Source organism: Mycteria americana, chromosome 3 (genome assembly GCF_035582795.1).
Source record: "Mycteria americana isolate JAX WOST 10 ecotype Jacksonville Zoo and Gardens chromosome 3, USCA_MyAme_1.0, whole genome shotgun sequence".
NCBI lineage: Eukaryota > Metazoa > Chordata > Aves > Ciconiiformes > Ciconiidae > Mycteria > Mycteria americana.
The window spans coordinates 3,168,131-3,193,635 of NC_134367.1; the positions used below are offsets into that span (position 1 = coordinate 3,168,131).

The 25,505-nt window shown below is 39.3% G+C and overlaps 1 protein-coding gene across 1 annotated transcript in view; it reads left to right on the forward strand.

The window, feature by feature from the left end:
• MSRA (methionine sulfoxide reductase A) overlaps positions 1–25,505 on the forward strand; it is a 293,150-nt gene that overhangs the window by 173,054 nt on the left and 94,591 nt on the right. Inside the window, exons 4-5 of the mRNA XM_075497688.1 lie at positions 5,606–5,710; positions 24,373–24,479. Coding sequence (XP_075353803.1) covers positions 5,606–5,710; positions 24,373–24,479 — 212 coding nt within the window. The remainder of the gene's footprint in view (positions 1–5,605; positions 5,711–24,372; positions 24,480–25,505) is intronic.

A 25,505-nucleotide genomic window follows, 5' to 3' on the forward strand; every position in this document is an offset into this window, starting at 1 on the left:
TCTGTAGGCACTCGAAGAGGCATGGTTTCCTGTGGTCCAGGCAGAAGTTTCTGCCCTCCAGGCAGAAGTTTCTAGAATTTATGGAAAGTTTTATTTTGATTTACTGCTGCAGGATTGGCTGGCCCATAGTGATAAATTAGCTTCTTGCTGTATAAGATTGACATATTTTAGTACAGCTGTATAAAAGAGCATGGATCACACTGAGAAGGTAAAGCATTATATTTTGTAAAGCAGAAATTCACAGCAGATAATAAACCGAACATTATCTCCTAGTTCAATGCTAACAAAGTCATTAAAGTCATTGGAAATATAAAGAAGAAGGTAAAAAAATAGTAGCCACATGTTTGTGCCATTGTATACCTGATACACTTTACAGTCTCTTCCAAACAGTGGGAAAATCACCCTGAAAAACTGAAAAGTAGTCAGGAACCCATGAGTTGCAGCAGGCGAATGTGTAGACACGGGCTGCTCACCGTCTCCCCAAGCAGAACAACGAGGGGCGCTCAGAAGAAGCCAGTGGGAACCAAGTTCAGATAAAGGCAGTTGGTTCTTCACGTACAGTGTGGTAGATGTATCACGTATGCTCTTTCAACCCTTCCCTGGGCATCTGCTTATGGCCATGGCCAGAGGAGGGCTGGAGGTCTGAACTAGTACATTCTTATTACATTCTTATTCTTCTCAAAAAAGTTTTAAAAAAAAAATGAGTGTCCAACAGATTAATTAGAAAGATTGATTCACTTAAAATATTCAGAAAGAAGAGGTAAGGGAAGACTTCCTAGTAGTCTTTGTCTGTACAGAAAGACCTTTAAATAAATAGACTCGGGTAATAAATAAGATGTCTGTTGTCTTTGGTTTTCTTCTTTGCTTGTTTCAAAAGTGAGAAGTATTCACCACTCGATGAAGTTACCTTGACTTCTGGTGGATTTTCCGTCCTTTGGGTTCTTTGAGTCAAGAGTTGTTGCTTTTCTAAGTACAAAATATGGGCCTGCTCCAGTGAAATTCTCTCATCTGTGTTAGGCAAGAAGTCAAATAAAATTATCGTAATGGACCCTTCTTAAAAATCTATCGATCTGTGATTATTTCATTACTTTGAAGGTAAAAAGGCAAAAGTTAAGTAGATCCCCAAAGTGTGGGTTCTCAGTGTTAGTGTTGAACCCTTTGTTTATTTAACACATGGCCACTTTAGGAAGAAACCGGAAATTCTATTAGCGATAACTACAACATAATAAAAATCCCAGACTAATTTGGAGAAACAGATGCTCAAAAGACCTGCTACTTTTTCACGTAATACTTTGCATATTCACTAGGGCCTAGGCTTTAGCTAGCACAAATTGTTTTAGCTCCAAAATCAATAAGCTCTGAAATGTGCATCAGCTGAAGGTCTGCCACCTATTTCTTTAAATTATATTTAGTCGTTTACTGCATTTAGGCCCTTTCTTTCAGTGGGCAAAGAGAGACGAGTCCTTTTTTATTGAAGAAGTGGGGCAGGAGGGAATAGTTTTGGCGTTACTTGAATTTTATAACTTAATTCACCCAGGGCAGGACTAGCCGGAGGTGAAGCCCACGTGTCACGTCGCAGCGCCGTAGCTGCTGGGTGGCTGGGTATTCACAGGTGAGGTGCTCTCAAGCCAGCCCTTTGAAGTTGTTCCACTTTGCCGGAAATAATTAAATGCTTACTGGATACAGCAAGTTAAAAAGAATGAGTTCGCTTCTATAATCCGTCGGCTTGGGCACTCACCTGGGAGATGATTAAGAAGGTGAAAATCTAAACACTATTAGGAAGAAAAAAATTGAAAAGGAGCACTGAGTTGTCACTCAGATGTCTTTTTCTATCGCTCTTTACAGGAACATTTTTGCCAGAGTTTGAATCCCCACTGAAAGAGCTCGCTGTAGCTAATCCTCTGAGAGTGGCTATGTTTTCTAAGTGGGAAATGGATATAGGATAAACAGACAATCTGCCGTTGGCACGCAGCCCTCTGCCATGGTGTAATAAAGCCTTATCATCTGCAGCGAGGTTCTTCAATGGCTAAGCTCCTTCTAAAGCTGAAGGAGAACTGAGCACCATAACTGGAAAGCCGATAATGGCACCTATAAATAAAGGATTTCTATTTGCACAGTTAACAGCAAATGAAATTATATTTAGTGATTTAATAAATTATTTAGAAATCATGCTTCAAACTGAGCTTTTTTGGGGAGAAGGCTTCTAGAAATGTTCATACTTGTTAAAACTTTTGGAACTTAGAGTGAAGCATGCTTTTACTGCGGAATATTAAAGATCAGCTAATTAAAAGCAATAGGTGAACTGAGGACACTATGACTCCCTGACTTAATATAAATGGACCTTTGATGAGAAATTCTGAAAGAGGCACTGAGGTGAAGAGCTGAATACCACTGAAAGAATAGCATCTATCACTGATCATTTGAAATCGTTTCAGCTGTTCGGTGTTAGCCTGTTAAATTTCTCCTTAAAAGACATGCAGCTTTTTTGAGAACAAGTGGGTTTATTGTTTCTCTTTGATTACTGCCTCACCATTTTAAGAAATCTTACAAAAAAGATTTGATTAGAAATATTTCAATGATTTTTTTTTTTTTTGGCAATACAGAGGAGTGGTTAGCTGGTTTGATGCCTGCTCTGTTCTTTTGGCACTGTACTGTACCAAATGTATGAAACTCAAAGCGAAATGTGATTGTTCTGTTTTCGTAGGCGAACTTAAGCCTAATGCAAAAAGTGAAATAAGAAGATCAACAGGGAGAAGCCAGTTTAAGTTTCCTTTTGCCACTTTGGCTGCAGCTGAGTCACGTTCAGCACCGATGAGCTGGTAGTTCCTACATGCTCCTTCGGGTAACCTCGTGGTCTCTTCGGATTCCTTCGTGTGAGGCATCTTGCACCTGCGGAGAGATTGCTCTTTTTCTTTTCCTGTCCCCTGGTACCATTTTCTCTCTGTGCTTCTTCTAGGAAATCTTGTGATTAATCTGTCCCACACGGAGGCTTTTACCTGTCTATTTGCTCATGTGTACCCAGTTGATTGGTATAGTTTCCACTAAAATTGTTGGGAAGTAGGAGTGCTGACCACAAATGACTAAGATTGTTCTTAGTAGAAATAGCCACACCGTATTCTGAAAGAAAATCCACTAGATTGTAGAAAGGCTTGGAGAAAAATCAGAGGTGAATCTGATAGGACCAGCAGCATTACCTCCTTGCTTTTCCTCTGAGGATGAATATTGATTTTAAATATGCTCTAGGTTCTAACAGTCTGTTAGCCACACATCTGAGGATTTTTTCTTGAGGTCAGGCTATAGTTCTCAGAGTCGCACCATTATTTCCTTATTCAGAGGAAAAGAAGAAAGCTGATTCTTTGAACTTCTGGATTAGTCAGAGCAGACAGTGTTGACAAGATGTAATTGCTGCTTCAGTTGAGAGGAAAGGTAATGCCTCTGTTGTTTTGAAGTTCTTTAGGAAACTCTCATGTGATCTAAAGCTAGTCATCTTAGACAAGTAATTTGCTCCTGACTGATAATAACCTTTCATAAGGGTCATATTGGCTTAAAAAAAAAAAGAATTAAAGTCAGAAGCCACTCCTTAATCTCTTTTTAGTTATACGATGTAGGCTTGCAAGAGCTGGACAAACCACTCTCCGTTTGTTCTCCTTCTTTATCTCCAGCAACACCAAAATTCCCAACCTGGGCTTCAGCTAAGGCAAACCCCATTATTTTCACTGATAGTCCATTTTAAACCATGAAATCTGGAATAAATTCCATCCCTGACCTAAGATGGCCATCAGTTCATGCCATAATATAGAAAGACCATTTCACTTTATTATTAAGCCAATTACCTGTGACTTGTATTTTTATTCTACTAAATGTATGATCCCTTTCTGCTAACCTACCATCAGAATTTGACTTCAGATAATGAGTTGCTTCCACGGACTTCAATAGATGTAGTGCATGTAAAAGAGGAATTGGGCCATCGTTTGCCCGGACAGTATCCTGGTGGACAGGATGACATGGCTTTAGCCACAGGTTACATGAAACTTGTACAGTTTTGTCTTTTAATCTCGGTGAGCATATCTTTCTTGTATTGTGAAGCACACTAGATAGGAACCAATTTGATTTTATCAAAATTTTCATTACAGATATCCCAGATGTGTCCCCTTTTACTCCTCTGCATTCTAGACTAAATTTAATCCCAGTCTTTTAAATCCCTTTTAATAGCTAGCCCACCCCTCTGTGCCTCATTTAGGTTTTCTTCATTTCAGGTGCCCCATTAACTGATATAATGCTGTCATACTTTTCCCTGTTATGTCTCTGTAATATATCCTAGCATCCTTTTTTTTTCTTTCTACTTTTTTTTTTTTTTTAAATGAAAATTTCTCTTGGTACTGAATTGGTGTTTCTACTGAACACTCCTCAGTTACTCACAGACTCTGATTTTTCTTGTTTGGTGACAGCTAATTCAGAACCCATCACTGGGCCAGATTCAGCTGGTTGTTGCACTGCATGAAATTCAACAATTCTATTGAAGTCAGCTGAGTAAATATGAAGTTTATGCTGGTATAAATGAAATAAAAACCTGGCCTAATGTGATCAAGGAGCTTATTACGTCCTCACCAAAAGGCAGATCTGGCTGTCTAGTTTACTTTCTTTTAGTATTTACTTATTATGATTTAACTGAAGGATAGAATACATTTTTTCCCCATTCATGCCTATATTACGACAACAAATATGCCTACATTTATAAATTGTAAAATATATAATGTATATCAAATATAAAATGCTTGTGTAGCACTCAGTGCAATGGACTTTCACCCTGAGATGTCTGAGCACTTACCAATCTAACTATTAGTTAGAATTGAAGCGAATTACGTGGCCAGATCCTTCACATTTTGTGAAGCTGGATCTTTCAATAATACTGTGAATGATTAGACACATAAGGAATGAAAAAGATCGTGCCCATAGTGTAACTGAAAAATAGGAATAATGTGGTTTCATGTGCTGTAACACCGACTAATCTTCCTTGAACTTCATCTGCTGCCATGAAGTTCAGTCAGGCTCTCTCTGACTCTTTTTGAAGCCAGTTGGCATCAGTGGTTTGGATGATGTGAAATAGTTTGAAATTATTTGTGTGATCTTGTGTAAACATACCCTTGAAATTTGTTTTTATAATCAATTATTTTATCCGTATCTTACCTCACAGAAACAAAGTTTTATACTGTCAAGACAAGTTAGACATTCAAGTTTTCATGTTTTAATGTTGTATTTAGAATATTTTAAAATATTTTACTAGTCGTCAGTTACAAATATTTAAGAACTATGACTTTTTTTTCCTGTAAGCTGACGAACTACTGTAATAACATCACTGTCTTACCTTGTTGCCTCTGGATAGTTTATTTCCTGATGGCCTTGTCCAAACTAGCAGACATCTTAGAGCCGGCATGTATATAAAATATTGTGTAAAAAGGCTTAAGTAAAAATGGTGGTAAATCAAAACACCTTTAGGAAAAAACAAGGAAAACAAAGGATTGTGCTTTGAATCTCAGATATAAAAAACTAGATATGCACTAGCTAATTCTCACTAATAACATCTGAATTTATTTTGTCTTTTAAGGTAAAACTGGCCACACAGAGGCTGTACGAGTAGTATATCAGCCAGAAAACATCAGCTTTGAGAAACTGCTCAAGGTCTTCTGGGAGAATCATGACCCGACACAAGGTAGAGTGATGAGTGAGCCAGTATTTAATTATCTTACTAATTACAGCTGGGATAATTAGTGTTTGAGCTGCATGGAAGAGATGAACCTTGAAATCACACTGGAGCTCAAGAATATGATTGCAGACATTTATTGACAGAGAAAGAGAGGGAGAGAGAGAAGGAGAGTACAGAAACTCACAATACCCCTCCTCCTTTACAGCTGTCTGTGCTGGGAAAATTCCCACAGAGAGGCACAGTAGACAATAGATTTTTTTTTTTCAACTTTGATTATGACAATTTCTTCTGTAATGCTATCTTTTGTCTCTTAAATTAGAGCATATTTCTTCGCAACTTCAGAGCTGGTCATTTTATTTGTGCCAAGGACCTTTATCCTTCATAGAAATTTTTGGGTTTTTTATATTTTTCAATGGCAGTGAATATCTGTTATGATTAGAAAAAGGGAACAAAATAGGTAAGAGATAGTGTGTAGAGGCACCAGCAGAGCATTCTAGCTATTTGCCTTATTCAAACCTTTTGATTTAATTTATCTTCCTTGGAAGAAGCTTCGTGATGACATTACACACATCTGTGCAAACATAAATGGGAAACTGTTGAGAAAACATTTTACATGTTTATATAGTTTCAATAAACATCATCCTTTCTACCATTTTGCAGAAATACTACACACAGTAACTCATTTCAATATTTTAACAGCTATCATAACTATGCCACTTGTTACTACATCTGGGAGCAAAAAAATGCAGATGATACCTTCAAAATGTGATACCGTCCTGGGAAACTGTAACTCTGAGAAGGATCCAGGGGCTATTGTGGATAAGTGTCTTCTGGTGAGCCCACGGCACAATGCAAAGACCAAACTGGCTATTGCATCTCCCAGCTGTATGAAAAGGGAAGCCTTAGTCAGGAGTACAAAGGCTATTTTCTGCATGCAGAGTCAGTAAAATCTCAGAACATTTTGTGCAGTTTCTGTGTTGACATACCAGGAATTATACAGAGATATTGCTGGGAATTCAACGGAAGGACAGAAAACGGATATAGAGCCTAGAAAACTGTCCTGGTGCTGTGACTAAACAACTTCAACTAGTTGAAGACACATAACCCTATGATCAAGTAATCTTTACAAGTGCTTATGTGAGGAGCAGATACCTCATAGTGAGGTTGGCAACCCAACCACTAGTAAGCCATAACAAGTTCCAGTAGCTGGAAGCTGAAGTTTGAAAAGTTCCACCTTGGAATAAAATAGTTTCACAGCTCTCAGGGTAATTAAACGTTGGAGTCTTTTTCCATCAACATCCTTCCGAGTCTTTAAGATGAGATAATTTATCATTTTAAAAGAGGCGCTTGATTCTAGTCATGAGGAGAAATTCTGTGTCTGCGCGTCAAGTGTGGTGGCCTATACTGTTGATTTATGAGCCTCCCTTTTCAACTCCTTCCTTTATAGTTGTGCTCAGAGTAATTTGTCTGCACCATCCTTGAAATACGTGCAGCTCTGCATTAAGACAATGACCATCTTCAAATCATGCTTCAGGGCCTTCGTGGTTCGCTCGTAGGGGTCAGGAAGGAGGTTTTCTCCCTATCCTACCAGTGGTTGTTTTTAGGTCTTTTTTTGTTCTTTTTTCTTTGGATTGTCAGAGATTGGCCATCTCCACTGGCGGGCTTCTTTGTAATGGGCTGGTTGTTTTGATATAGCAGAGAATCCTATTGCAGGATAATTGGTTCATGTTTCTTGCTCACGTGTTGGGATTCATCCTGGTTGCCAGAGCTGGGAACTAATGGGCAGGACTATAGAATTCTTCACCTTCCAGAGCAGTATGAGGAATGGATTTCTGCTGAAATAATCTGGGCAACTACCACCTAATCAGTTGTCTGCCATGTCTGTAGTCTTGGCTTTGACAGCGTGTGGTTGGGCTCTGCCTGTGGCACACATACAATAGGTCAGTCTCTAAAGGACTTCAGTGCTTTAGGCTGACTGAAGTTCACATGCTGGACACAATGGTATGTGGATGAAGTGTAGCAGTTGTGATAACGGGTCAGATCAGATGAATTTATGATTCCTTCCGGCTTTAAAACAAAGTAAAATGATGACATTATGTCTTTATATTCACCTTACATTCTCACATAACTGAGGTTCAAAATAGTTCCAGCCTGTGCTTTCAGAAGAAGGTTAGATGCTGGCAGACATATGATTCACTCTTTGATTTCTGGCAACTGGGGAAACATCACCTAATTAGCCCGGGCACAGAGCCACGCTAATGTGGCTGTATTCCTTCTGGGATGTGAGCTAATATCTCCGCATGACACTGAGCTGTGTAGATACCCAACTCATTCACAACTGTCTCAGGCATCTGTGTGGCACTGCAGTGCTTGGTGTAAACATACCTAAGCCTTTATCTAAGCTTGGCTCAGTAGAATTTCCAAATGGTTCTTCTGTAATAATATGCCAAAAGTGAGAGCATCATTTTATCCACAGAGAAGATGACAGTCTTCTCTGAAGACTATGCATACCCGAGACTTGGACAGGTTGCTTTACCTATGTATTTTTATGGTTGCTTAATGCTAATCTCTGTTCAAGAACTTTGCAAAGACCATCACATCTCTACCACCTTTCTTGGTTTGAGGAAAATCTAAACCACAAGGTCCCGATTTCAAGTTTCTTTTTGTGAGACAGGAATGGTATGCTTATATAGCCTTTCAATTTTGAGCAGTTAGCAGAAGATCTTTAAGGTGAAATTGTTTCTTTGCCTTGATTTGTATCTACTCCCTGCTTTTAGCTTGCTATGGGAAATGTGGTTTTATGTAAAGACACTGAAAGTGAGAGTTATCTCTCTGACCTATGATATTTTTCTCCTTTCCTGAGGTTCAGCTGTGTGCACACAGTAAGTCTTATTTAGCTAGCCTTATGGGAATGCAGGACTCAGTCTGTCAGAGAGAAGTTTTTTCCTAAGCAGATAAATTAGGAAGATTTCTTATTCATGAAATTCAGCGCACTCTTTGGATGAATTCAGTGTCTCATATAGCCAGTGAATGCTGGACTTCTCGAGTATAGTGCTCACTCAAAAGTATAAAAGCTTGGTCTGTGGCACTGTCTTATCTTTTCTCCAGAAGTTGGGTTAACGCCATTTAAGCCCTCCTATCACCAGCAGAGATAATGGACTTGTCTAATTGTTCTAATGTCATTAAACATCAAATATGAACATTCTGTTGCAGTTAAAGACCTTTCAAATATCAATCTAGATGGTACCAAGTTGCTAAAGAGTACAGACTGGCAGTCCTATCATTCATTATTGTATGAGTGTATTAATATTCAGAAGTTCCTGCTTTCCAAACAGTTGGACCTCCTGCCTTCAAGATGAGACTGACATCTCACTGGGATTCGAATTTTCTCTGGGAGGCAGCCTGGCTCTTGTTTCGTGAAGCTCTTGAGTCTGAGTATTATACAGAAGTCTGTTGAAAAGCAAGAACCTTTGATCAAGTCAAACAGCCTATGAGTTGAAAGAGATTCTCCCAGATGAGCATCTCCTAAGTGTGGGGCCCTGATAAAGTCCTCCTTGACTATTAATTTAGGCTCTATTTTATAATTCATTACATTTGGGATACTGAAAAAGCAACAAACAAACCCCCGACTTCTGCCAAGTGACATATGGTTGTCATCTCTGTTCAGCCTTTAATGCACAGATCAGCATTCCCTCTCTCCTAGGAATGATCTTATCTATAAGAGGATTGCTCTGTATAGCTCTAGAAGCGCTTGAGGTGGTTGCTTCTTTGTCACTGATACAGCAAAAGAGAATGAATGTGACATGCTGAAAATATGGCAAAAGAATCTTATGGCTATTCACTTTGTACGTAATGTTATTTTTCTAAAGTTTATAGAGGTGTAGGGCAGATTCTGTATTGCCCCGTTTTTGCGCTATGAGGCCATCCTCAGAGTCTTCCGGATTTTTGAGACATAAGCCTGACTGTCTCCTTCAAATGGCACCCTGACGATGGTTCTGCTGGCACCTCCATGCTGTGTGTCTAGAGGGATGTGGACTTTGAGACCATCAGTTTGTCTCGTGTGTTGTGCCTCAGCCTGCAGTTTCACAATTGCTGTAAGGTAATCTTTGACTTAACTGTTAGGGACAAGGGCAATTTTCTTCTCTCTCCCTGACCTGTCTGCAGGATACAACCTCTTTCTTTGTGTTGACACTGGCAATCACAAAGTTCACTGACCAAGCTGAAAATTAACCCTGCATGAATTGAACTGAAATGTTTTTCAGCCAGGACTTAAATTGCCAGGAGCATGGCTGCTAGTGGGACCACCCTTCTGGCATTGACATTGTCCTGTAGTGTGTGAGCCAACTGCGCTTATGTTCAGGGAAGATGTCATGTTTTATCTGATCAGAAAGTTTGGCCGCTCTTTGGGGGGTGTCAGAAACTATTTCTCCAAACCTTTGGAAAAATCTATCTGGTACCAGAGGACTCTGTTTGTCATAGTGCAAATGTGATTCCTGTAAAGCGCATTACTGTTCATAATTATCCTGACCCTGTGTGTGGTTGAAGTCCTACATGTGTCAGAGATTTCAGCCCAGTCCAAGGCAACTTTAAAGAAAAGCTCCTTGTTGCTTTCAATGGCTGTACAGAAGACAAGTAGAAGACAAAACAAATATTATTTATTTCTCTTTAAAACATGTTTGGGGCAAATGAAAAATCCACTTGCCTCCTTTAGCTCTTTTCTCTCCTGAATATGATCCAAAACGGATGCTTGTTATGGTAGTTCTGCTCCCCGTGTTTGTCAAGAGTACCTAATCCTTCCCAGCCCACAAGAAATAACTTAAGTACAACTAGAGTTCTCTGGGCTGAGTCCTTGTTGTACACGATTCCATCCTTTTTCATTGCTGCTTCTGGCTTTCTGTTTGGATTTTTGAATTAGTGAAAGGAGCTGAGAGGAAGCTAGGACTCCATAGTTTTGGCCACCCTCTGACAATGGGGCGAAGGGCAAAGGCACCCGTGGCCACCGCTGCCCAGGAGCTTCTAGAAATTTTCTTCTAGCCTTATTGATTCTTTGAGTGTGAATATACAAAGAACCAAAGTTACGGGTAAGTAATTTCATTCCTCCTTTCTGTCGTGAAGAAGTCCTTATCTTGCCTGTGTTTGTACAGGAAATGTAAGCAGAACTGATATTTTTCCAGCAGTTGAGGACCATCTGTACTACAACAAACTCGTCACCTGCCAGATTCATTCAGAACATCTCTTAGTCCATATGTCTTGTGTATCCACGATAAAGAAGAGATGTATGAGACGTTTCTCCTCCCTGTGACCTTCCAAAGAGTTTGGCATTTAGCCTTAGTGCTGATACATTAATTCTCCAGATTAATATCTGTTTTTCATTGTGCTGACCCATTTTAGTTGCAGAGGGTATATTTATTTCTCACCAGTTTTGAAGGACTGTACTTTTTTTAGACATTGCATAAGGAATCTATCATCTGCAAATAATTAAAATTAGACACTAGAAATGACATTGTATTGCTAATGAGCAGATGTGTCTACTTATACCAGTGGAAGAACAGCTGTACACGTAAAAAACGCTACAGCGACCCTAAACCAGCATTATGTATTCTGCTACAGGCCTGTAACTTCATTTAGAGATTAAAGGGAAAAAAGTAATCTCTCCATGTAAAATATAACCATCTTTTATTTTTTTCTTTACATTTCTGTAACTCTCTTCCCTTTATGATATGAATGAAATTTGCAAGTCTCAGATTAAAGCACAGAGCACCTTTGTCTTGTATTTCAAATGTTATTAAAAGTCGTGATGGTTTCAGCATTATTACAAGGTGTAACAAAAAAACAGTAGAAATACAAAATCTATTGTCACCAGACATATTAAATATATTCAAAATAGAATTACCGACCCCTCAGGGAGCCATTCTTGGTCCAATACTGTTCAATATTTTCATTAATGACTTGGAGGATATAGTGGAGAGGATGCTAATTAAATCTGTGGTAAAGACATTGCTAGGAGGCTCTTGGAGGAAACGAATAAAACACAGCACTGTGTTGATAAATTAAAAAAGCCATGGAAATCAATATGCTGAGACACAATAAAGATAAATGTATATTGGTTCATGCAGGACTGAATACTCAACAATAGAAATATGCACTGAGTTGTTTGATAGGAGACAGTGTCTTCTATTGCCTCCAGGTTCTTCTAATTCCTGCTCTTGCCAATGAAATCTCAATGATAGGACTTAGTTGACTACTGACTAGCCATCCCACCAGCAACCAATTTAGTGGTCTCTTGCCCATAATCATCTCATAAATACCTGTGGTCTATACTTTTTGCAAAGTAGCAAAAAGAATCTTTGCCAGTGGTGCTAACCAATAGTGCATTTTGAGAATGCAACTTCATTTCTTTCATGAACTGAAATGCCTAATGTTTTGTTGTTCCCATTCTTTGTCCCTTCTCTAGAACTAAATATGCATTAAAAACAAATACTTATTATTAGGCTGTTTTGCATCCCCAGGAATTTTGGCTGTCATGACCTAATTTGCATATTAGACTCTTTTTATCCGTATAAATTAGAATAGAATTTTTCTGACCTATATTTCCAGTTTAGGAGATGTTGTTTTTCCATAATCACACGCAAAAGCTGAGGTTCGACTCTGCATCTTTTTTAATGAAGGGGATTATTCGCCAGTGCAGTGGTTGCTGAGGTGGCTGAACAGTTTGTATTATGAAGCGAGTGGTGCTGAATCAATTCTGGCTCAAGGGTAAAAATCCTTCTGGGCTCTGATTTCTTCTTACTTTTCAACTACTTTTAGCTTATTTATTTTGTATGTGACAACGATGTGTTAACCAGTTCTCCAGAACTACTAAAAATTAACTTTATCTTTTTGGATTGCTACAGTCAGTAATAGAACGATTCCCTGAAGATGAGAAAAGCCATGGCATCAGTCTTTTGTGCCATTGAAGATGACACTGTGACTCGTACGCTGTGGGAAACATGAACCCACCACTAACCTGAAGAGGTTCCTTTTGTTCATAATGCCTGTATCTGCTAAGAACAACTTTGGAAAATGCTTTTATTCTCTTACGGTCATCGTTGGGATCACTTCTGGGTTACTTTGTCATTATAGCATAGCTGTGCTTGTAATTGAGGAGAGGAAGAGGAAGGGATAAGGAAGGGAATCTTCATTTTAATTCAGGCGTGTTGATTTTTAACTTCTGAAGGAAAATTTGGACTTCTCAATGCTTAGGACTGTCTTCAGTAGCTTTCAAATATCCATGAAGTCTAACTATCCATGGGTATGTGGTGTGAATAACAGCAGCTGGATGTGCATGTGTATTTACAGAATTAGAAAAGAGCACCCTCAGAAGGTCTTTTTCTGCAGACTTTTTTGACGGACTGTTCCTAATCTTTATGCAAGGAAAGCAACAGACAAAGTCAAAACAAAGTAATACCAAATATTCTTTTCTTCTTCAAATAACCCACTGGTGAATTTACTGTACTTGGGTCTAGAAATCTGAGGCACTGAAGCATGGCATCATTAATCATAGTTTATGGTGATTATTAGTAGGCTTTTAATCTTTGTTTTCATGTATAATTAGGTACAAGAGGTCAAAGCCGACTCTATTCTAAACAACAATATTTTCAGTGAATGACTGTTTTTCTCTGCCTGCAATTTTCTCTCGCATATTTATAAGAGCATACTTGTCTGTGTTTTGAGAGAGCAGTGTCCCATGAGTTTATCTGCTGATAAAAGCAAATGACAACACTGTTATTTTTATTATCACTAATTATTTTTATTACTATTGCAACAACACCTGGTGGATCATACTAGGTTTAGATTCATAGTCTTAACACATGCCTAAATTTAGGCAAGACATTAGTGAGCAACAGATAAATGAAGAGAAAGGAGAAGGCACATAAAGAGAACAATAGCAAATTTGTGTGATTCCATAGCTGAGCTCTATGTAGCACCTGATCTGAATTGCTCTATTTCTTAATTATATTTTATCACAAGATCAGTAGTTGTCCAGCTTTTTTAAAGCATCACAACACAGCTAGTCCATGAAGAAAAGAGGCAATGGGGGTCCAGTTCAGATGCCTAAACAGAAATGTCTTTTGCCAGGCCAGATCCTCTTGCGCGGCCTGCCTGTCTTCCAGTTGTGTATTAGAAAATGTGGGGCTCCTTTATACCCTGTGTCATGTCCTCCAGTCTCTTCCAGACATCTCTGCTCTACGCAGTTATTTGGTTTTGAAAACTATCAAGATCTTCGGTCAGATTTGTCTGACCAGCATAGACATGTCAGGTGGGATGAAGACTGAGATAAAGCCACCTAACTTTAGATGTTTCCATAGGCATGGAGTGTCTCAGCTCCCAGGATTTTCAGTGGAGATCTAGTCAACACGGTTGACTCCCCCCAAATCAGGCACCTATGTTTGGTCAGCTTTTGGTCACCTAAACTGGAAGCTTAGTTCCAGCTGCAGCAATAAATACTGTTAAAAGATTTGACTCCCATCCTAAGTTCATCCAACCCTAAGACAGATTTTTAAGAGAAGGCACCTCTGAAAGGGCCTAATGTCTGTTTATGACGGAAAAAGTCTAAAAACTTGTCTAAAACTAATCATTTAATTTTTGATTAAAGTTAAGTGAAAAAAAGTCCCCTACAATAAGTTTAATGCCATTAAGGATAACTTATGTATATATTCACCATTCTATTTAGCTGTTCTATGCACTACTGGTAAAGACATATTTTCAGTTAATAACTAGAAATGGATTAAAATTCCTGTCTGCCAGTGACATTTGATACTTAAGCTTTGTGACACTCATCAAAAGCTAACCTATGTTTTTTTGTGGGCTCAAGTAGATCATGCACTTCCTTCAGAGGTCAAAGAGCATTCAAAAATGCATTTAAGCAATGTTATATCTGAATGAATTAATAAATAACGAAGCATACAGGGAACTCTTCTTTCAAATCAAGTCTTCATTCAGACTTTCTAGTTTTGTAAAATATTTGAACTATCTTGAGAAGCAATGTGATGCATTTTATAACTATTGAATAATAATGCTGATAAAAAGCAAAGAGAATTGGTCAGAGATAGAGCCTAGGCTGGTATACTACCACCCCTTCTTGAGGACAGCCTGTCATTTCCACTAATGGACAAAAGGGAGACATGATAACTCTTCATGGCCCAAACCTGGTGATGTTGGAGGCCTGCATAAAGTCCTTGATATACCATATGGGAATGTCTCTGTGAACAACTAAGGGGAAACCAATAGTTATTGACCTGCATGAAATACTTGTGATATTGGTGCTTCTCCTTTACTGGAAAAAAACCCTAGCATGTTGACAAGCACCAGATAAAAGCTGGAAGCAGAGAAAAAGGTGGGCATTTTGCTGGATTGAACTTAAAACCTACTACTGCAGAGTTATGCATTCTGAAAGTTGCCCCTTTATTTTGTATTGGATATAAAGCAGGCTGCCAAAACTAGAGAGACCAATGCCCAGGAAATGGGTTTGGAGAATGCAGAGGGGCAGGAGAGATTTATTCCAGATGGGAGAAGAAGGAGGTGAAGAATCTCCTGAGAGTGCTTCTCTTGTCAGCTTCTAGTTCTTGGATGACTTTTCCCAGCAGATGCTAGGGTGGTCCATACCAATTTAGTATGGTGTGATGATGGTATGTGAATTACAGAATCACAGAATGGTTTTGGTTGGGAGGGACCTTCAAAGATCATCTAGTCCAACCCTTCTGCCCTGGGCAGGGATGTCTTTCACTAGATCACATTGCTCAAAGCCCCATCCAAACCGACCTTGAACATTTCCAGGGATGGGGCATCCACAACTTCTCTGGGCAACCTGGGCCAGTGTCTCACCACCCTCTTGTAAACAATTTCTTCCTTATGTCCAATCTAGGCTAGACTAGAAAAGAAAAGAAAAGAAAAGAAAAGAAAAGAAAAGAAAAGAAAAGAAAAGAAAAGAAAAGAAAAGAAAAGAAAGAAAAGAAAAGAAAAGAAAATTCATTCAGTTGGAAGGGACCTACAATGATCATCTAGTCCAACTGCCTGACCGCTTCAGGGCTGACCAAAAGTTAAAGTATTTTATTAAGGCATTGTCCAATGTGGTCATATTATGATGGGTTTTGGCATTGCAATGCTGTTAAACCTTTTGGAGAGGGTGTCGTTAGGGTCTACTGATAGTGATGGGCTACTCTCTATCTCTGTCACTGTACTAACTGCACTCCTCCCCAGTGAGCTGGGATGGGAAATTGCATAAGAGATGAGGAAGCTGTAGAAGGCCTGGCAGGAAAATATATTTCATTACATGGTAGTGCTGAGACTATTTTCTTTTAACCCAATCCCATGGGACCTCTTTTCTGGGCTGTTCCTCCCCTTGTCTCACAAACCCGTTTGCACACCTTCTGCATCTCAGTTCTTCTCTGGTATTTTGCTGGAAGAGAGGAAGAAGGCCTTCCTCCTCACATCTGCACAGAAAGGCGGAGCAGGTATCACTGCTACAGCTCTGGGGAGAAGGCAGAGGTGTCATGGAGCTGCGTGGCATAGGTCAGAGTCAAGCCTGGCCACACCGAGAGAGGGACGTTACTGTCTTGGCAGGTTCTGCAGAAATCAAAGCTTTACAAAGCCGCTCTTTTTCACTGTTACTTTGGTTTTGTTGTAGCTGCATCTTGGACATTGATGGTGGGAACAGACAAGATTTCTCATTGCAGCAAATTGGTGGCAGCAACTCATCGCATTCCCACAAAATGTCATTGCTAAAAGAGTGATGGATGTCATTGGTAAAAGAGTGTTCTGTGTCTCCATCAGTGTTTCTGGTATGTTATGGCATTAACGAAGAATCTGTTCTCTGAAAGAGAACTTTCTACTTAAAGAGCTATTGTTATTTCATACAGTGAGTGTAGTATTGGCCACCATCAACAAGCTTATTTACGCCAGCGCTGGAAATCTTAAGGAAGTAAGTATTTTGTAATGTCTTTGTCTTTGGACATGTTCAGAACTGGACTGGACAAGGCCCTGGACAACCTGCTCTAGCTGACGCTATTTTGAGCAGACTAGACTTTGTTGGACTAGAGACCTCCACAAGTCCCTCCCAACCTCAGCAATTGCGATTCTGTTTTAGCTTCAAAGCTACACCAGAAAACCTGTAATCTGGTGGTGTGAGGAAGGTTAAAGACCAGACATTTTTGCAGCTGACGTAAAGTAGTATAAACATTGCTGTAGCCATGATGTTCTAAGTATATGTGCAAGTCAGAATTAATAGGGACAGCTAGTATTTGCTGTCTTGATCCCAAAGCAGATGGGGAAGACCAAAACTGGAGTTTCCTTCTTGACGCTGGAAACCATGTATGTTGAAAGCTTTGTAAGCCTTTTGGTCTATTGACAGTATAAAAGTTTTCTTTAATATGTACAAGCTCATTAATGTATTGTAACCTTCTGAAGAAAGTCTTATATTTCATTTATCCTTCCTGCACCCCAGCACCTTGAAAATCATCAAGAACTCTCAATCCACAGCACTGTAACTAACTTCTTTTCTATTAACATTTTTCTCCTTTAATCATATGCTATAAAGGGTTTTACTTTCCCTTGGCAACTTTTAAGCTGTATAGATGTAATCATTACAGTGAATGATGACATCAAGCTAGGGTGACATGGTGCAATTGATTTTTACTAAATAATTATATGATGAGCTGGAAGAAGGAGTTTTATTAGTCTTAACTCAGCAAGGATTGATTGGGGAAAAGAAAATGACCAATCAGTATATCAGGCTTCTGCGGGTATAAGAAAATAAGTGACAGCTGCAGAAAAGTCTATAAATCACAGAAAAAATTATGATAAAAATAAGAGCTATGAACTGCCCTTTAAAATTTCACTGGGTGGCACAGAAGAGTCTAACAGACCTTAGTCATTTATCTCCATTATGCTTGGGATCCTCTGAGAATAGCAAGGTTGACGAATGATGCCATTATATTTTTTTATTATTTTTAAATGGAGAGAAGATAAGGAGTGTTGTATAAGTATTACTTTCAAGTCATTAGAGGGTTGAGCCTTCAAAAGAAATCCCTGATTTAGCCAATAAAATAAATAAAGTATATTTTGCTTTAGCCTTCTGTAGGTAATATATTAAAAAAAATCACTGTTTTGAAACAAATCTGCTTGTTTGCAATTAATTCTTCATTTCTAAAGCAAAAAAAAAAGGCAAGTATAGTACTGGGAAATATGTGTTTTTATTAATGCTGTGGATATTCCTCTTCCATATTGACCTCAAGATATTCTGGAGTTGACAGGAAGGACAATGACCTTCCTAAGATGCATCTCCACAGAAACTCAAACTGTAGCGTAACAGCATTGTAACTGCTTTAAAGGGGCAACTCTTTGCCCCGGCCAAGAAGACACTGTAGTTTTGACAAGGTATAGAAACTATGAAGGAAAAAGCACTGACCAGCTGACTAGAAGCAGGGATGATTTCATTTATTCTGATGATTCAAATCAAAGGAGAGGTAGTATTTACTACTTCGATGCTAAAGAATATGGGGGAGACCAAAACTAAGTCATTGCTACCCAGGTGCATCAGAAGATATCAAAGTGTTGGTGAGAGGGCTTTTTAGAGCCATTTCTTTGACTGTTTTCTACATTTTGACAAATAATTGTTTTTCCAATGGCAATGTGTTTGTATTGCATGGCAATCTCAACCTGGGAATCGTTCCTTTTGCAGGATCTGGGAGACCATCACAGCTCCCTGTGCTTTCCATCTACCATCCTGTGGCCACAAATTTCTGCTTCATATAAGCCAGAGCAAGCGCTCAGCTCTTGAGGGCATTTTTTGATTAATTGGGTTCAGGTCTCTGCTGGCACAGTGAGGAAATTTTATGTTCTCTAGAGTGGTCCAGGCTGAGAACCACTGCGGTGCCTTGGTCAGCCAAACTGAAATTCCTAAATATGATCCATGCCCAAGATCTAAACACATTTAGAGCTCCAAATGCCCTCATCCTCACTGCTTCTCCAGAGACAAGAGCTTACAAGGACTGGCCAGCGCTCACATAGGCACTGTGCTTTGGACTTATACTCTTTGGCACCATGCAACCGTATCTAAACCCACGTGTTTTTGTATCTTGCCAGAGAGGTGCAGATTCTATGCTTTTCTATCAGTTCTAAAATCACCCTCTCTATCTAAACATCTCTTTGATGAGAGATTTTAAGGCGGTTCTCAGCATGTTCTTTGTCTCAGGTATCAACAGCAAGTGCTAGCCTTTTGACTCCAGCATATATTTGTTCCTGTTACTGTTGGATGTGTTCCTGATCACCGGGTCAGGGAGACAGATATTTGCCTTTTTGCCAGTTACTGTCTTGCACCATTGACAATAGTAAAGCACAGCCAGGTGAAATGGGGTGATCTTGCAAACCCGGAGCTGGCCAAGGGGGTTCTGGTGTCAGAGTCCTGGAGGACCTGACATGGAGGTCAAGGACTTGCCTCTGCTCTGAACCTTCTTACATGAGATACAAATCAGGTAAATCACCTAGGCTTTGGCTTCCTCCACACCACGGCAGGGACATTGGGTAGCCCTTCAAAGTCTGCCTGGTTGTCTCTCGTTATAGAGATTCTGGTCAACACTGGGAACGAGTCCTCTGGATGTGCTTTGTGACAAGTGGACCAGGTCTGATGCTACATGTAAGATGACATTCTGCTTTCAGGCCTCCGGAAGTTTTTCCTCAAACTGCCTGTTGGAGGGAAATGGGCTTGAGATCACTCAGAGTGTACCTACTGGTCATTACAGCTGCAGAAAAGGCTTTTTTCTGTGTTATTTCATTCTTTCATTGCAAAGTTTCTGAAAGAGTTGGTGAAAGTCTTCCTTCCTGTCGGAGACCTCATTCCTCAGTGTTAATATATTTTGTTAACATCTTCAAGAAGCAACCTGGTTATCATCTCAGCCTAGAATGAAAAGGAGGTTCATGCCCTACTTACAGATGTCACCATATATTATATCCTTGAGGAAAAAAGCCATCTTCTGGATCTACCCTAAATTCTGTCCCTAAATTGGCAGGTTTTGCATAGAGAGTGACTTTAAGACATCTTGCAGAAGAACATTTGTACACAATCAGCATTCCCCTGCCTAGAAGACCCAGCTGCTCTGAAGATGTGCAGCTGATGTTCTGTAGGAATTATTCCTTCTTCCAGTAGTGAAGATTTAGACAAACCTGATTCACTGGTTTGATTTGGAATTAAAGCAAAATCCTATGCATCTCTTAAAAATGGAGTTTGGCACAAGTGACAAAAAAAGTCTTATTCTAATAAAATTCTTTGTAGAGAATTTTTATGGGAAATCTGATCCTGAAATGTATCAATTAGTGATAACAAATATTGCTTTAATCCGTCCAATCCATAATGTCAAGAGCTTTATTCATTTTTCTGTGAAAATGTAATAAAGAGAGTGGTCATTCAAAGTACTTGCAAATCTCAATGTTTTTATAATGTATGATTACAATTTGCAATAGATACTGGTTTTGAAGGGTGTTTAACAAATGTGTCGAAGTTAAATCCTATTTAATTACCTGGGACCTTGTAGGCAAGGTGACTGACTTGAAGCTTGTGGAGATTATTTCTGATTTTAGTTGTATTATTATAAACTTAAAACAAATTTCTTGACTTCCGTGGAACCATTCTGGTGCACCGAAGATCAGAGTTTGGCTCATTGTCTCAGCAGAAAACTTTTTCGGAGTCTAATGTGCATCCAGCATAGCTAGGATCAGTGGCAGCAATGTTGACAATCCCTTGTAAGAATGGCTTTTGATTTAGCAGCATGTAATACCTTCCAATATTTATAGCATCTTTATTAAATTAAATATTTGTATTTTCTCATTCTTGTCTGAAACTTAACGTATATAACCGTGGTGTTATGTTAACAGAGAAGGACGGAATGTCATGATAGAGAAAATAAGAAAGACATTTCAGAAAAGGAAGGAAAGTTAACTGCAGATGACGTTGTGGAATTTTTAGATAGCCAAGCAGAGATCATTTTTTATTTAGTAGACTTCTTTTCAGACAAAGACGAGATTGTTAAGCGCAATCATCCTACCACAGTTGTTTATTAAATTAATTTTTTTGCCTTGTTTGCTACTCATTGAATTAGTGAATCTCAACAAGTAAGACTTGCCAGAGGGTTTTAAAAAATCAGTAACGGACCCTTGAGAAGTAAGTTTGCACATGTGAAGTACATTGCAAATAACAGCAACAGTAACAATTGATTATGTCTATACACACAGAATTTATTTTATTTTTGTATCTTGTAGTCTTTGTGGCTTAGCTACATGTGTATTAGCTAGTTATTGCGGGAGATTTAGGTACAAATTGATTTAAGGAACAAGTAAAAATAAATGTCATTTTAGCTTAGATAATCGATCACATTAAAGCTCCAGTGTGGGGTAACACTTGCAATACCTGTTCAGTCTTCTTCATAGCTAGTGGACGGTTCAACAGTGCAAGGCAGCCCTGGAGCACCAGGGGAGGCTGTCACTGTCGCACAGTCTGACCTCCTCCTTAGCGTTAACTCTGTAATTTCACCACTGACCTTGCACAGCTCTTTGAGCTTTGGCATAGCTTTGGGGAAAATGTATATCCTTGATGTGAAGACCTCAGGAAAGGGATGTGGCTTTAGGTACATTGTTCCAGTGAGAAATGTGCTTCACGATTTGAATGTCGCCTTATTTCCCATCTGGATTTTGTATACTTCGGCTTTTAGTTGCTCTACCTAGTTAAGCAACTTTGGCAAGACTAAAGAGCCTTATTTCTCAGGTTATTTCTCTATATAGGTATTTGTAAATCAGAGTCAGTTCTCCTCTTAACCTTCTCTTTAATGAATTAATTAAGCTGACCACTTCCCTATTACTGGGTAATGGTGGCAGGTGCATATATTAAATAATCTTATCTTCTTACTCAGAGCACTGTGCACATGAGCTCATGCTGAACTCATACTCTTGAAATGCATGCTAGAAACTGGCATACTATATTGTGATCCTCCATTTATAGAGATTTTTGTAATCTACTCCCTAGTCGGTTGTTAAGTAGTTTGTTAAGCAATAAATAGATTTGTAGAATGCTAATGCTTACGCTCTGACATCAATCAGCATTAACATATCCTGGCAAAACTAATGCTTTACTGGCCTGCATTCATTTTATGCGTAACTATTCAGTAGCACTGGTTTACAAGAGCTCCCTACCACCCTGAAATAACTTGCAAAGAAATGAGCAAAATATTCTCTGCCTGGCAGACCACACTATTAAGTATTGCTGAAGAACGTAGTTGTTGTTCTTATGTGTAGTAATGTAACATTTTAGCAGTTAAAAAGTAACCCAAATCATCAGAAAACTCCATAACATTTTTCGGAATCACATTCACTCCTGTATACTGTTGGTCACTGAATGGACTTTTTGTCCAAATGCATCTTTGAAAACATTTCTGCATCTTTCAGTTCATAAATATTTCAGCCAGATTTCATTTGTTTATTGTGCTATCCTTTAAACCATTTTTCTGTTCCCTTGGAAAGTACAAGAGGGCTAAAAGTTATCATGGTTTAATGAGTGGTATTATGTTGATAGCATCTTTTCCCCCAGTATCACAGGCTCTTTCTCTACCCTCTGCCCTTTGCTAGGGGGGTATCAGGACCTACAGTTTTTCTCTGTTTCATCTCCGTAGTCCTGAGGGTTGATGGTAGTCTTCAAAGGGGCTCCTGTAGCCTAGTGGCCATCAAAAGACAAATCTTGATGATTTCCAGTTTGTCTTGGGTTGCAGTCACTCCAGCTTTTTCACTCACCCAAGTTCACATAAAACACCAGACAAACTCAAAATTAATACATTTTATTACAGCAAAGCAAAAAGTTCTGTTCTATTGGGAACAAGGTTACGAAAGACAGAAACTGCAAAACTGCAATTGCCGTTGCTAAACTGCACCTCCAGATCATTCTTAATGCTAAAGCTCCTCTCTAAGGCTGCTGTTTGACTTTATGGAATGATCCACAGCAAAGCTGGCTTGCGGTACCACTGCCTGAGGGAATGGGAATGGATAGCGATGAGAGGCAGCAGTGCCTTTGGCCAGCGTGGCTGCCTAGGACTGCGTAATGCCAAACCATATCTGAGCTAGTCACCTACGGGGATAATAAACTTCCCTCTGCCTTGGCCCATTATTTCATAGTTTCATAGATAGAATCCATCTCGTATTTTGGAAATTTGTACATGAGCAACTTCATGGAGCAACTTCTTTGCCTCGAGAAAAGGAGGCTGAGGGGAGACCTCATTGCTCTCTTCAACTGCCTGAAAGGAGGCTGTAGAGAGGTGGGGTTGGTCTCTTCTCCCAGGTAACAAGTGATAGGATGAGAGGAAATGGCCTCAAGTTGCGCCAGGGGAGGTTTAGACTGGATATTAGGAAATTTTTCTTCACCGAGAGGGTTATCAAGCATTGGAACAGGCTGCCCAGGGAAGTGGTTGAGTCGCCATCCCTGGAGGTATTTAAAGGACGTTTGGATGAGGTGCTTAGGGACATGGTGTAGTGGTGGGCTTGGTAGTGTTAGGTTTACGGTTGGACTCGATGATCTTAAAGGTCTTTTCCAACCTATACGATTCTGTGATTCTGTGATTCTGTGATTCTGTGATTCATACAACTAGTCTTTTGAAGGGATTACGTATATCAGCAGTAAAGGGGCTAATCCTTGTATGAAAATTACTCATGATATAATTTCAAGGAGTTACTGAGTATGTATAATTAGGAGTACGTATAATTATACACACTGAGTATGTATAATTAGGAGTATATAACATTAGATCCTAACGTTAGATATAAACAGTACTATATACTTTTGCCATTCATATTATCCACATGTAGGCTGCAAATAGAATTTAGTAGAGATTATGTATACATCTTTGTTTTCTACTTCTCCCAAACTCAAGAAAATTGTGAAAGGGTTGCTGTTCCTGAGCATTACTCACTCTATAACAGTACTAACGCAGCCAGACTTTCTCCAAACCTTCTCCTTAGCATAATTCTCTATCGGAGTCCTCTTTGGAGCTCAGATTTGAGAGCTTTGTGAGAGTCATTCCTTCTCTCCATAACTAGTGGTGATGATGGTAGGAACGGATAACTTCAGAGTTAATTCAGCAATACATGCATACTAGTCTTTTAGCAAGATCATTGCTTTGTGAATAGAGGAGAATAGCTAGCTATCTCCAAGGGTATTTTGAACCTTTCTCCCATTAAGATGTACTCCTCCAGCACAAGAAAATTTTTAAGCACTTGGTAAAATAAACTTTTTTTTGTAGCCATTTGCATGGTTCAAAATAAATATTTTAAGAGTACCTTGATTACAGTAACTGCAGCTTGATTATTTAAGGTTTTACATCTGTATTTGACTACTGTGTGATGTACCAAAATGTAAAATGCTCACATTTCATTTGCATGTCATTTAAAAGGAGATATCAGAGTTGAATCTCCTCAGGACTATTTAACCAAAGAAAGACTTGGACTTCCTAAAAATACCTACTGAGTATGCACGTAAGAGACCATGCTAATCTACGTGTATGGGACGTCCTAAATTTAGGTCTGTGGGATTTATGCCTGCAGCCCAGTCAGGTAGGGAGGATGATCCTCATGGTGTGCTGTGTTTTCTCTCTCCCCAGGAATGCGACAAGGTAATGACTTTGGCACACAGTATCGCTCGGCCATCTACACGTTTTCTCAGGAACAGATGGAAGCTGCCTTGAGATCTAAGGAAGAATATCAAAAGGTAACATTGGGCAGGGCATGGAATTGCTTCACGTATGATCGAAGGTCAAGGATGTCACCAATGAGCACAAAATCACTTCTTGTGCTGCGCATTGTCCCCGTGTTGCTACTGGAGCTCCTCATTCCAGTACTGAACTTGCATCATATTTGCTTTAAATTCCAACTTTTGTGAAGTGAGTTTTTTTGTATGTGAGTCATTTTATAACTGTGCAGAAAGAAAAATAGTTACTTGTGCAGAGATAGTTTTAATCTCTTCTAGAGTATTTTTTACGTGGGTGCACCAGAGCAAAAGTCTGTGATCTTAAAGCTATTCAAGCGCATCTGAACCCCGTACTCTGAAGGTTGTAGCCAAAATCTCTGGCTTAAGAGTTCTTGAGTGCTGGGGGAATGTCCTGATCAATATTTGAGCTTGGTAACTCAGGATCACCCACCTGCTGCTTATAAGATGCTTCTATCAAGCCATTCCATGAATGTCTTTGATTAAATGTGACAGCCCGGGACTTAGTAAGACTATTTGTTTTGACACTAGGATTTGTGTGAGAGAAGATTGACCATTTCCCTTTCTATACGCAGTCCTATTTTTCAGTGAAGATGGATTGTCTCTTCCCTGCCACATAAGCTATTATTTAACTAACGGCAGAGGGATTAGTGTCCTATAGCGTTGCTGCATTGTAATTGCTGTCTGATCTGCCTAGTGGTCTTGACAATGCAAGATCCAGATTCTACAGCAGAGATATATAAATTCTTATAACTTATATGAAATAAACTACTAACCTAGGACATCAGGGCAATAGACCGAGTAACTATGAAGTAGTGCTAAAAGAATATCAGCTTTCATGCGTTGACTTGTACCATAACTTCACTAGAGTTATGTTGAAGAACCAGGGTTTGTGGTGAATATCTAATGTTAAAGGTAAAGAACTGTGTTTTGAAGAGTGAGGGCGTATCAGTCAGAAGCATGTACCAACGTACGACAAGGAGGTGCACGTGCTGAAGTCTTGTGTGGCAGTTTGGTTTTCACAGATGT